Source organism: Sphaerodactylus townsendi, linkage group LG01, assembly GCF_021028975.2.
Source record: "Sphaerodactylus townsendi isolate TG3544 linkage group LG01, MPM_Stown_v2.3, whole genome shotgun sequence".
Taxonomy (NCBI): Eukaryota; Metazoa; Chordata; class Lepidosauria; order Squamata; family Sphaerodactylidae; genus Sphaerodactylus; species Sphaerodactylus townsendi.
In genome coordinates this window covers 100,868,645-100,882,782 of record NC_059425.1, presented here as the reverse complement: position 1 = coordinate 100,882,782, position 14,138 = coordinate 100,868,645, and the positions used below count along the sequence as shown (strand labels likewise).

The 14,138-nt window shown below is 40.6% G+C and overlaps 1 protein-coding gene across 4 annotated transcripts in view; it reads left to right on the top strand.

Moving 5' to 3' along the window:
• The window catches only part of SASH1 (SAM and SH3 domain containing 1), an 87,441-nt gene that overhangs the window by 57,208 nt on the left and 16,095 nt on the right, over positions 1-14,138 (top strand). For all 4 annotated transcript variants that reach the window (XM_048489068.1, XM_048489060.1, XM_048489077.1 and 1 more), the window contains 3 exons: positions 3,784-3,919; positions 6,453-6,622; positions 8,828-9,037. In XM_048489068.1, the coding sequence (XP_048345025.1) occupies positions 3,784-3,919; positions 6,453-6,622; positions 8,828-9,037 (516 nt within the window). The remainder of the gene's footprint in view (positions 1-3,783; positions 3,920-6,452; positions 6,623-8,827; positions 9,038-14,138) is intronic.

Sequence of the window (14,138 nt, the reverse complement as noted above, 5' to 3'; positions counted from 1 at the left end):
AATATTTTAGTACGTTAATTCAGAATTGCAACACTTTAGTAAAATCTGTGGCACAAGCTGGGTCTTAAAATCATGTTATAGTGATAATAGGACTGCGGAATTGCCAATCACAGGTTCACAGATCTCATGTCGCTGATTTGAGGACAACAATTTCTGCATTTAAATGCTTTTCCTAATATCATATGGCAAGATGCGTGATTTTAAAAAAATTAGATACAACCCATTTGGGCAAATACAGTATAGTTCATCTATGGGCATCCTTTAGTTGTTCTTACTCTTACAATTTTTGTAACAAACAGATTTGCAAGATTGTAGTTGCTTTAATGACCCAGTCTTGTGACATGGTGAACAGTTAGGATAGAGTGCACCAATTGTTGAACCAGAGTAAACTCACAAAAAGGAGTATGATTTATAAGAATTGCATGGTCAAAGTAACTGCAAAGTAACAAGCAAATAAATCAATAAAAGTATTCAAAACCAGAGTACAAAAAATTCAGGAAATTAAAAACCCAAAGGCACTTTATATTAGCAATATGTGGTTTTTCTCTGGAGATGTGCTTGATTTGTGGGAAGATGTTTCTTGATTACTCTGCAGTATACAAATAACAGGCTTTGTTAGGAGGGTTTGTGATTGCATGTCTGTGGAATAAACCACTAGTTCTCGTATATCATCAAGTTTCTTTTAATTTCTTGCTGCAGATAGCCTTGAAAGTTACACACACTCTCTCTCTCTTTTTACATTTTCATTTATCAAACAAAATACTGTATTTGCTATTCGTTGTACACATGACCCTCTTTGCTGACAGGTCCAGAAATTAAAAGATTTTTTAACCAATGGGCTGTCAAAATGGATATAGATGAGATCCTTTTGAACTGAAAAAAATGGCCATTACATTTCACATAAAGAATTTTTGCTTTGTTTACAGTTTTGTATGCTTCAGTTACATGCTCAGGCTAATTCATTTTAATACCATGTATATGAAAAAATGGTTAGTTATCCCATCTTTTCTGTAAAATTCCCATTACTTACCTGCCACTTTGTTTACACCATGATAAATTTTCATTACCATCTTCAGCAAATCATGTATAAAGAGCTTGAGTCTAGGAGTTATGACACCAGAAAACTGGGAAAAAATTATAAGCTGATATTAAAGATAAAGATGCAAGCATCAAATAGAACTTTTAATTGCTTGGGTCATTTGCCTAGGACAGTGATGGCTAACCTATGGCACGGGTGCAAGAGGTGGCACTTGGAGCCCTCTCTGTGGGCACGTGCACACAGAGTTCATCATGCGGGGAGCGGAAAATCACACACACACCCCCACACACATCTAGACTGACCTGGGCCACTGAGCACAACCTGCACGCACTGTGTGAGCAGGGAGGACTCAGCTGGCAGGCCTGGTGCCTGTGTTCCAGGTGACTGCTGCCTGAGGGGGAGCACAGAGGAGGCAGAGATGCTAGAGAGGCACAGAGCGGTGTGCGTGCGGAACTTGCTGGAGGCTAGAGCAGGCTGGCCCCTGCTTGAGCAGGTGGAGCGGAGGAAGAAGGAGCCAACCAGTTTTTTCTAAACTAAAACCTCAGCATTCAGGTTAAATTGCCGGGTTGGCACTTTGTGATAAATAAGTGGGGTTTGGGTTGCAATTTAGGCATTCGGTCTCAAAAAGGTTCGCCATAATTGGCCTTGGAAAAAGTTGGAAGGGGTGTTAAAGGAGTAGTTTGAAAGATAATTTTTCTATGTTAGAACAAATGGCTTAAAATAATAATCAATTCATTTCATAATATTCAATATATGAAACTACATAATATGTAACACATATCCATTAGCTAAGCTTTGACAATCTAAACAGGGTTCAATATCTCTGTTTTGACTACTTCTTTAGATTTATTTCTATTCCAAAAAGTAATGAAGGGATACCAGACTTGGACAAACTTATATTATGCATATCTGTCTCCATCCCTGAACTTCCTATATGCAGATATCTTCCCAGTTCCCATAGTATACGCTAGTTTATTTAACCATTTCTCAGTGTCCCCATGGTCCAGCTATTAACATTCTGACTGTGGTGTATAAAGTTCCTGCTAAATATCTTTGAAACAAAACTAACTGTATGATAACAACTTCATGTTCAGGTAAATAAACCACTATGAATGCTGATCTTATTGGGATTTACTTACCATTTTTGGTGGTGGAAGCTATTACTGTTGTTTCCAGTAGCCCCTTTTGACCCTCACAAATTTCTGGAGGTCCCAGGATTCATGTGGGAAAAAAGTCATATAGGGGTGTGAGTGTGAGGAAGAAAATTTGGTGAAATCACACACACACACACACACACACACACACACACACACACACACACACACACACACTTTTTCCAAAAATGTCTCATAAGGTCCTTGAAGACAAGAGTGGGTGATTTAACCCTCTTCACTGCAGCCCATAACTCACATGGCTTTTTGTTCACATATGTGTCCTGCAAGTCCAACATTAACTTTTCAGGGTTAATATTACTGTTAATGAGGGATCTAAAATTGCTAAGTGCGATTTTATGTGCAAAATAAAATAACCACTGCCTACCAACTTACAATTTTGGTGTTGTGCGTTTTCCGGGTTGTATGGCCGTGTTCCAGTAGCATTTTCTCCTGACATTTCACCTTCATCTGTGGCTGGCATCTTCAGAGTATCCTCTGAAGATGCCAGCCACAGATGCAGGCAAAATGTCAGAAGAAAATGCTACTGGAACACAGCCATACAACCCGGAAAACCCACAACACCCTAGTGATTCTGGCTGTGAAAGCCTTCGACAATACAACTTACAGTTTATTTATTTTTAAATCAAATGGACAAGAGAGTCAGTCAGAGTAAGTCACGGTTAAAAAATGAGTCTTCAGGAGGCACAAATGCAAAAAACAAATCAAATAAGTCATCCCATAAGTCTTTCCAATGACAAAGAACTGCAAGGAAAACGAGACCCTGATGGGGAATAAAGACGGCAGTGTTAACTACAAGATTAGTGCCTAGGGAATGAAGGGCTCCCAGGAGGGGCATTTAGTAAAAGAGCAGAAGATATACTGAGAGGAATAAGAGTATAAAGACATTGGAATGCAAGTACAAGAAGCTCAAAGAAAGACAAAAAGGAAGGGGAAGGACCGTGAAAAGAATGCTATAAAGGTGTAATAAGAGGTTTAATTTAAAACTGTAAGCCATCTTGAACTGCAAGGGAAATGTGGGGTATAAATATTTAATTTTAAAAATTGCCATCAAGTCAACAGCTGACTTATAGGGAACCCCTAATGGTTTTCAGGGCAAGAGACATTCAGAGGTTGCTTGTCTCCATGTCACACACCTAGTTTTCCTTGGAGGTCTCCCATCCGAATACCAGCCAGGGTCGGGACTGAGAGTGTGTGACTGGCCCAAGGTTGCCCACAGGCTTCCGTGGCAAAAGGTTGCCCAGCAAGTTAACCAATACACCATGTTCCATGTAAAAAATAGACAATCAAAAATACTAAACGAGTCACAGCATATAAATTAGAGTAGAAGCAAAGAGACCAAAAAAGATAAATAACTTCTAGCAATATCAGTCCAAATAAAAATGCATTCTAGATTCATGGATCAAATGAAAATGACACAAATTGGCAAGAGCTGGATCTAGAGGGAAAAATGACATATTAAAACAACAGAAGTATCAAGAACTAGAGAAAGGAATAGTGAAAAGAGTGCTGGCAGAAAATAAAAAGTATTAAATTGTGAGATTAAATTGTGCAATACCTTTTTTTTTTCAGGACTCCAGCCAAGAAGTTATGCCAGAATCCCCTAAATCACCACAGCCAGATACTGATTGTCTGGATAAGCCGAAGCTGAAAGGTGGTGGTTCGGTAGAAAGCTTGAGAAGCTCCCTAAGTGGTCAGAGTTCAGTGAGTAAGTGACAGCATTTGATACGCGTTTTAGGTTACCTTTAATGTCGCCTTGAAATCCTGGTTTTTAATAATAACAAATAAGACAATGCAAACTGTCAAGTCTGGTTCAAATCACAAAAGCTAAATGGCAAGCCCATCACTATTTATAAACTAAAGTACTTCTGCTCTTATCTTGTGTAGACAGGCTGCACAGTGTTCCTGGGGGCCTTTCCCCCTGCAGTCTTCTCAGACTCAAAGAAATGTCTTTTCTGAGGTAATAAGGATTGTACCTGAGGACGGAATGAAAATCCCCAATGCATGGTTCAGACAAATTGTCAGTTTTCCTACTAAGTTTAATACCTTGAATTTAACACACTGAGTGTTGTTTAATACAATGTGAAACTCTAGAGCTACCCTTTGCTTCAATTTTTATGAGAATCTCAGTATTCTCACTAGATAACCAATTAAAAATATAAAAGTATCTAACTGAAGTTAATGCTTAAGAATGAAGCAACTTGGTTGCAGTCAGGGAGATCACAAACCTCAGAGAGTTCCAAGCCCAGGTAAAACCACTAGGGTCTGAACTGAGTATGAAAAGAGTCTAAATGGCTTCATACCTTCACATACCTAGAAGCCTCAATTCATTGCAAAAAACCTGGATGCAGTTTCAGACTCTCTTTCTTGATGCAAGAATGAAGGAATAAAAACAGGCATGTAGTAATAAGAGGTCTGTGGAATGGTTCTGAAGATGTGGTACTATTACTCTGGTCAGCTTGCTGAAACACTGAGTTGAAGAGAAGACTTTGAACAAATGCAATGGTGTCCTGAAAAATTACTAATGGAACAGCAGAGTTAAAAGAGCCAGGCCTGGAGAGCCAGGGAAAGGAGGGTGTGCCTCCTTTTGTGTAAACAGAGAGATGCAAAAAGAACTTTCTGCAAACTCACTGTACAGAGAAGAGTCCTGAGAAACATCAGCATTCAGTTTTACCAGCTGTAGAAATTAGCATCTCACAGCAGGACTGGGAGAACATGGAGAAGGCATTGACTGCATGCAATATTCCTTGAAATTACATTTGCAGCTGCTGGGAAATGGCATTCTGCAAGGAGTCCTTACAAACCATTCAAAAAGGCTGTGCCTTTGCTTGCAAATGCTGTGCAAGTCTACTGTGGTGAACAATATTTGGTGGAAACATCTGGCAAAGATCCCCCCATATCTGCAGATTCAAAACACCTTCTTTATGCATATGCGCAAAGCGCTGGAGCTGACTCAAGTATTCAACTGCAGATGCATTTAAAAGTGTGGAAACCTCAGTCTGTTTTGCACAGTGCAAATCTGGTTGATTGCTAAAGCCCTACTCTGGAAATGTTCACAGCAAAGATGACACATCTATGGAAAACTTACCAAAAGACACAACTGGAATGTCACATGTTGTGTATGGCAGAGATTTGGTATGGGTGTCCTCTATCAGTTCACCTATTTTTAAATTAATAAATGTAAGATTCTACTTGATATAATACAGTAGGGACAAAGAAATGGCTAGCTGGCCAAATGTGGCCATTAATTAAAACACAACCAAAGGGAATTACTTTAAAAAAATAACTACTTCAGAGATTAAAAACCACAGCTGAACTGAAAGGTTGTTGAAACTGCAGTACTGGAATCATAATATCTTCCTATCTCAAAGAAGGATGGGTGATAAAACTGTGAAATAGCTATGGGAGCTGTGTATTTTCAATATGTCTAATAGTAAATAGCAAATAATAGTAAATAATAGTAAATAGTAAAACCCCTTTAGGGATGAAAAATACTGCACAATCAGGTTACCTACAGACAAGGAAGGGTCTCTGCATACTCAAGGTATTCCCCAGATATGCAGAAAAATAGTACTCCAGGAACTGACCAAAAAGGAAAGGGGACACACACATTAAAATAACTCCAGAAGGGACAGTAACATACTCAAAACTTTGAGAGTTTAGAGGTTCCTTAAGGAGAAGACTGAGGGCAGGATTTCCCAGTTATCCTCCCAGTGGTCTCTTATAATAATATGTGTTTATGGATCTTTGGGTGCAGATGTGGTTATTTTAAATATCACTGTGAAAAGCAGATATTTTGCTAAAGGTGAGTTTATAGTTGTCTGTTTTGGCTATTCTCGTTGTGTTTGGCTTGGAAAACCATATTTTCAGTCAAAATAAGCACAGCGACATTGAGGGCTCAATTGCATGTCAGGATTCAGAGTATACACTCCTGGAAGTTTTAATAGTGGTTGTTGCTTCCAGTGTGTTCACCATTTGTTGCAGCATTCTGAGCCAAGCTATTCAGAGAAAGCGCTGCAGAAAAAGCAGATAAATCTCTGCACAGCTGCTAAATACAGAACATTTTTAAATCAGAACAAATGTTGAAAGATGCCAGGTGTATTTATAAACAAATAGAAAAGATTAGTAGGACACATAGACAGCTGTGTTTATCGTCTTATCTTTTTAATACTAGTGACAGAAATAAATGGCTCTTAGAATTAGTTCTCCCAGCAAATTACAGGACTTTCTTCTGTAAACAGGTGGACAGACAATAAGCACAACCGATTCCTCCGCCAGCAACAGAGAGAGTGTCAAGTCTGAGGATGGGGATGATGAAGAACTTCCTTACAGAGGACCTTTCTGTGGTCGTGCCAGGGTTCACACTGACTTTACCCCCAGTCCATATGACACAGACTCCCTGAAGCTAAAGGTAATTGCTTTCTGTCCCTCTGGGTTAATAACATGGCTAAGGAACTGGCCTTACTAGGGTTGCTAAGTCTCCCATGGATAATGACAGGAAATGGGGAGGCAGGGTTGCCAGATCCAGGGTGAGAAACTCCTAGAGCAGGGGTAGGGAACCTGCGGCTCTCCAGATGTTCAGGAACTACAATTCCCATCAGCCTCTGGTAGGGGCTGATGGGAATTGTAGTTCCTGAACATCTGGAGAGCCGCAGGTTCCCTACCCCTGTCCTAGAGATTTGTGGGTGGATCTTGGGGAGGACAGAAGCCTTCCCTGAATGGGTGCACTGCTCTAGCTGGAGCTAAGGCAATCAGACAATTTACTTTGGAGAAATTCTATTTTTTCTTTGGGGCTGTATTATTCACTATCCTGTTCTTATTCTGACTAGGGACTCTACTTGAAGGCTTAGTCTGATCTTGACGCTTAATTAAAAGCAAGAAAATCAAGGGGATCAGGATGGGACTTAAAACAGTGTCCCTGACAGGGTTGTCAGCTTGTAGATGAGGCCTGGAGAGCTGTCAGAATTACAACTGATTTCTAGAATACAGCAATCAGTTTCCCTGAAGAAAAGGGTCCCTTTGGATGATGGACCATATGGCAGAATACCTGGTTGAGTTCCCCTCCAAAACACTACTTCCCCAGGCTCCATCCCCAAATCTCAAAGAATTTACCAGTCCAGAGTTAGCACCCTATGAGATACTGTAGCAGCCAGAATTTAGGCTGGATTCCTTCGCACAAAACAAAACATTTGGCTATTGGCAAGAATTGCTGCATAGAATTATTAAAGAAAACTTTTAAAAGGAAGTTAAATAAATTCTTACAGTAAAGGAGAAATGGCAGTGCGTGATGAGAAAGAGTAAAATACCAGGAAGAGTAAAATACCAATAAAACTACCACAAACTACATCTTCAGTAAGGCCGTTTCTGCACGGCCCAAATACGACGGCCTGGGGGCGGTAAAAACGGCCCATTTCAGGCCGCCGTTTTCATGCTGCAACGCTATATGGCTTTACCTGAATGCGCTTCCTTCCTTCGGGCGAGGGCTGCCTCAGGGTCGCTTCTAAACAACAACCCTTAAAGGGTTGTTGAGGGCCTTCGCGGCGCTGTACGCTAACCAGCGTTTAGGAAGACGCAGCCTTCGACGCCAGTATTGCTGGGTCTTCAATACCCGCCCGTCCACCTCCAGGGTCGGAGGGCAGCGTGGGCGGGCTGGCGACGCCCGCAGGCGACGCAGGACTACACGGTAAGTGGAGGGAGGAGGGAACAGGCGGCTCCGCACGGAGCCGCCTGCCTTCTGCCGGCCTCCCCCTCGCCTGCTCGCACGCTTCCGTGCGAGCAGGCTCCCGCCCCCACGCCGGCGAAACTCTCGCCGGCGTGGGGGCGACCGGAGGCCGTGCATAAACGGCCTAAGATTGTGCCTTTGATTCAAAGCACTAGGATGATGGAACTCTTACTAATGGTGGCTGTAATGAAGAGGTACATGTTGTGTCAGCTGTTCATGCCATTTCCTCCTGCATATCACACAAAAATGGCTGGTGCTAGGGTTGCCAGCCCCCACCCCCACCCCCATAGATGTGGGGAATGGAGGATAGGGTTGCCTTTATCCAGGCTGGGAAATTCACCCAGACTGGGAAGCATTTGGGGGGGTGGAGCTTGGGAGGACAGGGACCTCAATGGCATACAATGTGATAGATTCCACCCTGCAAACATCCATTTCTTTAGGGAAAGTAATCTCTGTAGTGTGGACATGAGCTCTCATTCCACCCATCCCCTCTCCTAATGGCCAGGGGGACTTGGCAGCCATATGCAACCCTTTATCTCAGCCTCAGCTAGGTAATGAGACTGGCATACCTTAAAGGCTTGTTTTAATAATTACACCAAGCTAATTTGTGTGAAACACTTTGGATAGTGAAAGCCATACATAAATTGTTGTTGTTGTTGTTGTTATTTTGTTGATGTTGATGTTGTTGTAGATTTCACAGCTGCCATAATAATAATAATAATTTATGTACGGCTTTCACTATCCAAAGTGTTTCACACAAATTAGCTTGGTGCAATTATTAAATTATTATTATTATTACTACTACTACTACCACTACTACCTTTTGTGTAAGATATATAGCAATTTGAAACTCACTGTGGAGCTTTCATATATTTTTGTTTCTCTTTTCTGCAGAAGGGTGATATCATTGATATAATCAGCAAACCTCCTATGGGTACCTGGATGGGTCTGTTGAACAATAAAGTGGGTACCTTCAAATTCATCTATGTTGATGTTTTAAATGAAGAGGAAGAGAAGCCAAAAAGGCCAACAAGGAGGCGACGAAAGGGAAAACATCCTCAGCCAAAATCAGTTGAGGATCTTCTTGATCGCATCAACTTAAAGGTTGGTTTACATTTTTAATACCTTTATGCCAGTGATTCCCAACAAAGTGCCTGTGGGCTTCATGGTACCCAAAGGTATGTTTGCGGTTCATGCTTCTTCCCCAAAGCAAAGATACAGTCGCAGCTTTCCTTCACCTCATTGGATCAGGGTGTATTTCAAAAGAGCTCAGGAGGCACTGCTTTTCTGTCTACAGCTGCCACTGTCACAAAAACATGCTTTTTAGAATCTCTTAACATTCTGTTGAATATCCCAATAGTCTATGGTCGCTTTCAGCACCTGAAGCAGCTATTGTGAGACTATAGCTGAGACTATTGTAAAGGACTGCTGCTGCTGCTGCTGCTGCTGCTGCTGCTGCTGCTGCTGCTGCTGCTGCTGCTGCTGCTAGTAGTAGTAGTAGTAGTAGTAGTAGTAGTAGTAGTAGTAGTAGTAATGTTCTCTGGTTGGTCCCACCACAATTACATTTGGGCAACTGTTTTATTGTGACACCCACTAACTACTGCTAAAATTCCAAAAAGAGTAGGGAGCCTTGCATTTGCTCTTCCACTTTGAGTACTGCTTCACCCTATTCATATAACAAGGAACTTGGGGCTATTTTAGCTTTGTTAAAAAAATGTGTGAAGGGACATGATTACACAAATACTTTGATTCTCTTATAAGTGAAAGTTGTAAATTGACAGCAAGATGGAGATTAGAAAATTGAACATATTGGGATTAACTGTGTTTATAACTTTTAATTATTACATCATATTTTTATTCATTTATAATGTTGGATCAAAATATGTCACATGATATTTAGCCTGTAGGAACTGGCAGCATCAGGGTGGGTAATTCCATATAAATAAATGAAAGATAAACGCTGTTTGGACTGTAGAAGAAACATTAATCTTGAAGCCTGCTTTTATGTCACAACTTCTTTTTTCTTGTTGCTAATTTATGAAAAGTACAATTAGAACTTAATTCAGTATGAAATGTGGCTCAAAGGACAAATTGCCTATTGCAGGTTAGTTTTACTCCCTTAATATATGCCGTAAATTAAGTGATGGTCAGGAAGAAAAGCATAGATCAAAACCTACGCATTTTATTTTTTGTTTGTTTTGTTTGATGTTTGAGATCAGGCAACTTCAAATTAAACTCTTATCCCTGCTACTTATCATTTTTTCAGGTCTATTATTATAGGTAGGTGACCTTTTTATCAACCTGATTTTAGAAGATTAGATTTAAATCCAACAGCAGTAGGGTGTTGAAGGTTTAGGTTGTAAGTGATGCCAGTAGTGATGCCAGACAATCTCTGATCCCATAATTTCTCCTTGTGATTATCTACTGAACTGCTGAGAAATCACATCATGGTTAAAAACATTGTGCTTCTTTAAGTTTTTTTCTAATGGCCAGACTGTGTTGCCATAATCTTCTGTGTCCTCAGCACACTAATAGGCAGCTCTGTTAGTATCGTATCAAGACAAGACTCACTGGAAAATGCAATAATGCTATGAAAAGTTGAAGGCAGCTGGAAAAGAGGAAGACCAAACATGAGAGGATTGACTCCATCAAGGAAGCCCTGGCCCTCAGTTTGCAAGACCTGTGCAAGGCTTTTATACTCTTTTCCACCAAAAGATGACAGTAGAATTGTCTATTAATCCGCCGCTTCCTAGACCTTCTTTGTTCCAGAATGCTCCGCTTGGGCCCTAGTGCCTTGGGGACAGAACTAGGTAGTCACTAGGACCCAAGCGGAGCATTCTAGAACAAAGAAGGTCCAAGAAATGGCAACTTAATAGACAATTCTACTGTCATCTTTTGGTGGAAAGGAGTATAACGTAGGACGTTTGAGGGGACATTGATTCATAGGACTGCCATGAGTTGGAAGCAACTTGATGGAAATTAATACACACACACACACACACACACACACAAGGTGCATCAATACAATTATTCTTGCTTTGATTTTTTCCCCAAAAAAATGCCAGAGCTCATAATATTTATAAAAAAGGTAAAATATTCACTGCAACTGAAAAAAATTAATGGACATCATTTTGCATTATGTTTGTTTTAATCATATTGTTTCAGGTATTCTGCTATAGTGGGCTTGAACTATGAACCTGCACAGAAATATTTTAATAAGTCATATAAATAAAATCTTGATAAGGAATAACTGAATTTGGGCCATACAAAAGGATAAAGGATAGTATGAAACAGAAGGTTTACAGCAAAGTTACAAAAGGAAAGTTCAAAACATCTTACTGCTACTGGAAGACTCCAAAGATTAAACATCTAAGAAAAGATAGAAGGGATCTTCCTCAAAGGGGGAGTTCTCGGGGTCTGGTAATGGCTGCCCAAGGACCCCGCAACCAGTTAGCATCTTACATTTCTTAGTACTAGTCAAGTCACCTGGACAGAACAAGTCATAAAAAGTGGGGTCCTGATTAGCATGATCCTTATTTTTAAAGAGCAGGTACAGAACAGTACAGGTCTGAATCCTAAAAGCAGGAAGTAATCATATGAACTCTGTGCCTGAGAGCATACCTATGCATCCATTTCAGTCTGAAGCCACATCTTTTGGTCTAAGTAAAAAATGTGTTTTGACAGTATCAACAGAAAAACACACAATGTTGTTCCTCACCTATTTCTCCCCACCCACCCACAGTTTATCGTCTCTACAGAAAGTGCAAAGTGAGGTGTACAGTCTTTACCTTGTTCTGTTTCATCATACTTTCCTAGTGTATTGAGTTAAAAAGTTAAACTTCAATGGAGGATGAAGGGCTGCAAAGTTCTTTCCTAACTATTGAAAATTTCACAAGTATTATATTTGAATAGATAGAAATGTACTGTGTATGTATAGGTGTTTGTGGATGTAAAGTGCCATCAAGTCGCAGCCAACTTGTGGCAACCCAGTAGGGTTTTCAAGGCAAGAGACATTCCGAGATGGTTTGCCTTCCTCTGCATAGCAACCCTGGACTCCTTTGGGTGGTCTTCAACCATGTACTAACCAGGGCTGATCCTGTTTAGTTTCTGAGATTTGATGAGATCAGGCTAGCCTGGGTCATTCAGGTAAGGATCGCGTATATGCTAAGTAAGCAGTATGCAGTCGTCGCAAGGCAATAAGGCATAGTATGCGTCGCATAGTATGCGTCGCAAGTCGTATCGTCGCAAGTCGCATCGTCGTCTTTTGTCTATTTTCTTTGTATGGATTTTCCTCCAGTACTTTTGCTGGATAAAAACTCCCTAAATAGTGGAGGTGATTGTAAAGTTTTTTTTAAAAAAAAATCAACCATCATACATAAATGGTAACATGAGAGCAGGGAGGAAGAAATAAATGGTTGTTTTTCTCCAAGTTATTAAGACTTTCAGTTAATTTTAAAGGGAGATCTGTTGGGAAGATTTTAAATATATTTTCCTGTTCTTGTTTTTAAATATATTTTCCTGTTCTTGTTTTTTTTCCTCCCATTGTCAGTTCTGAAAGGGAAAATAATTCCCGCCTTATCGTGTGTGTTGTTCATTTGCTGCTAATGGATTTCCAGAATCCATTTGCCTCTTGCTGTCTTTTTCATGCAAGCCTCGTCCTTCAGCTGATACCACAGCAGCTGTGATCACCTGCTGCTTCCAGCTGAGTTTAAACATAAAAGGCATCTAATAAAAAGATTCTTTCAGAGACAGGCTTTTGAAGCAATCTCTTTTCCCTCCGCCCCACACACACACTTAGTTTTTGTAAAGCGTACTTATTTTCCTTACTCCAGTGTGTATGTGTTTATATTTGTGTTATAAACAAGGAAAGGTTATGCTTTAGGATAACAAAAGAAACCAAAAGTTAAACTCCTAGATCAAGTTTGTTGAAGCCTGATATAAATATTACTTGAGTACTGTGGTTGCTACTGCCCTGTGATGCTCCAGTGTGATCTAGAAGCTGTACATAGAGTGAAAACATTATGTGTTTTGAGAGCAGAATGAAAGCAGTCCATCAGTAATGTCACCATATTGACACCATAAGCTTAAATTTAGTCCTAGATTTGTGGTTACCTGGCAGCTTGGAGAATAGAGTAGTCTCTTCTCCAAACCTTCATAAATTTGGATGAGTGATTGGGTGAGTGATCTGGACCCAAAATGTCCAACGGTCAATATCAGAAAAGCCTATTCTTGCAGAATGAGCCATTGCAAGTAATCTTTCTTGTATCAGTGGGAAGCAGTGTGACTTGGGAAACCTTTGTGTAATTTGCCACCAATATGATGATTATGACAGGCCTCAACAATTCTGGGTGCCAGATTGCCATTGTGACCCGAAGTTTGCACTTGGCACCTAAAGCTCTGGTGGCCCTCTGCATGTAAACTCAGTTACAGAATTTAGGAGGAGGAGGGAAAGGAGGGTTGCCCTTAAAAGGAATAGCTCGTAAAACTCCTGGGAATGAATTTGTTGCTAAGATGTGAGCTCTGTTTAGGACTGCCAGCTCTGGGTTGGGAAATACATGGAGGTTTATTTGTTTTTTGGGGGGTGGGGTGGGATTAGTGCCTGGAGATCAACTGTAATAGTGGGAAATATCAGGCCTCTACCTGGAGGTTGGCAACCCTAGCTCTGTTGCTAATAGAGTTCAGTAGCTGTTGACTTTGGCATTATTGGGAACTTCTGCTCTCTCCTGCTGCAGCCTGGGGAAAGCTGAGAGCAGGCAGGTGGCTGAGCTTGGGAGTGGGGACAAAGGTGGAAAGGCTTGTTGGATTTTGGTGAGAGCAGTTAGGAAGTCTGCTGATTAGGAGGCAGGCTACTAGGAACTTTAGATATTTTGAAGATAGGTAGGGTTTGGGTGGTGTCCTGTTTAAAACAGTTAAAAATTAAAAGCTTTTTTGTTTCATGTTATATGTCTGAATCAGGTACTTTGAAAATATTACTCTTTATCCCTAGCTTCGATCTGATTTTACGCTACTGAAGACCTTTAGCTGCATATATATAAACCGAGCATATGACCGCACAAATTTAAAACAAAGGTTTTGGCAATTTCTGCTTTATTAAGAAATAACTTACCGCTTGGCACCTAGCCACCGCTTCCAACAGATCTCCGGGCTGCTGCGCTAACATTTAAAAGATATATAACCTTCTGATTCATCCATTGTTATGCCTTCA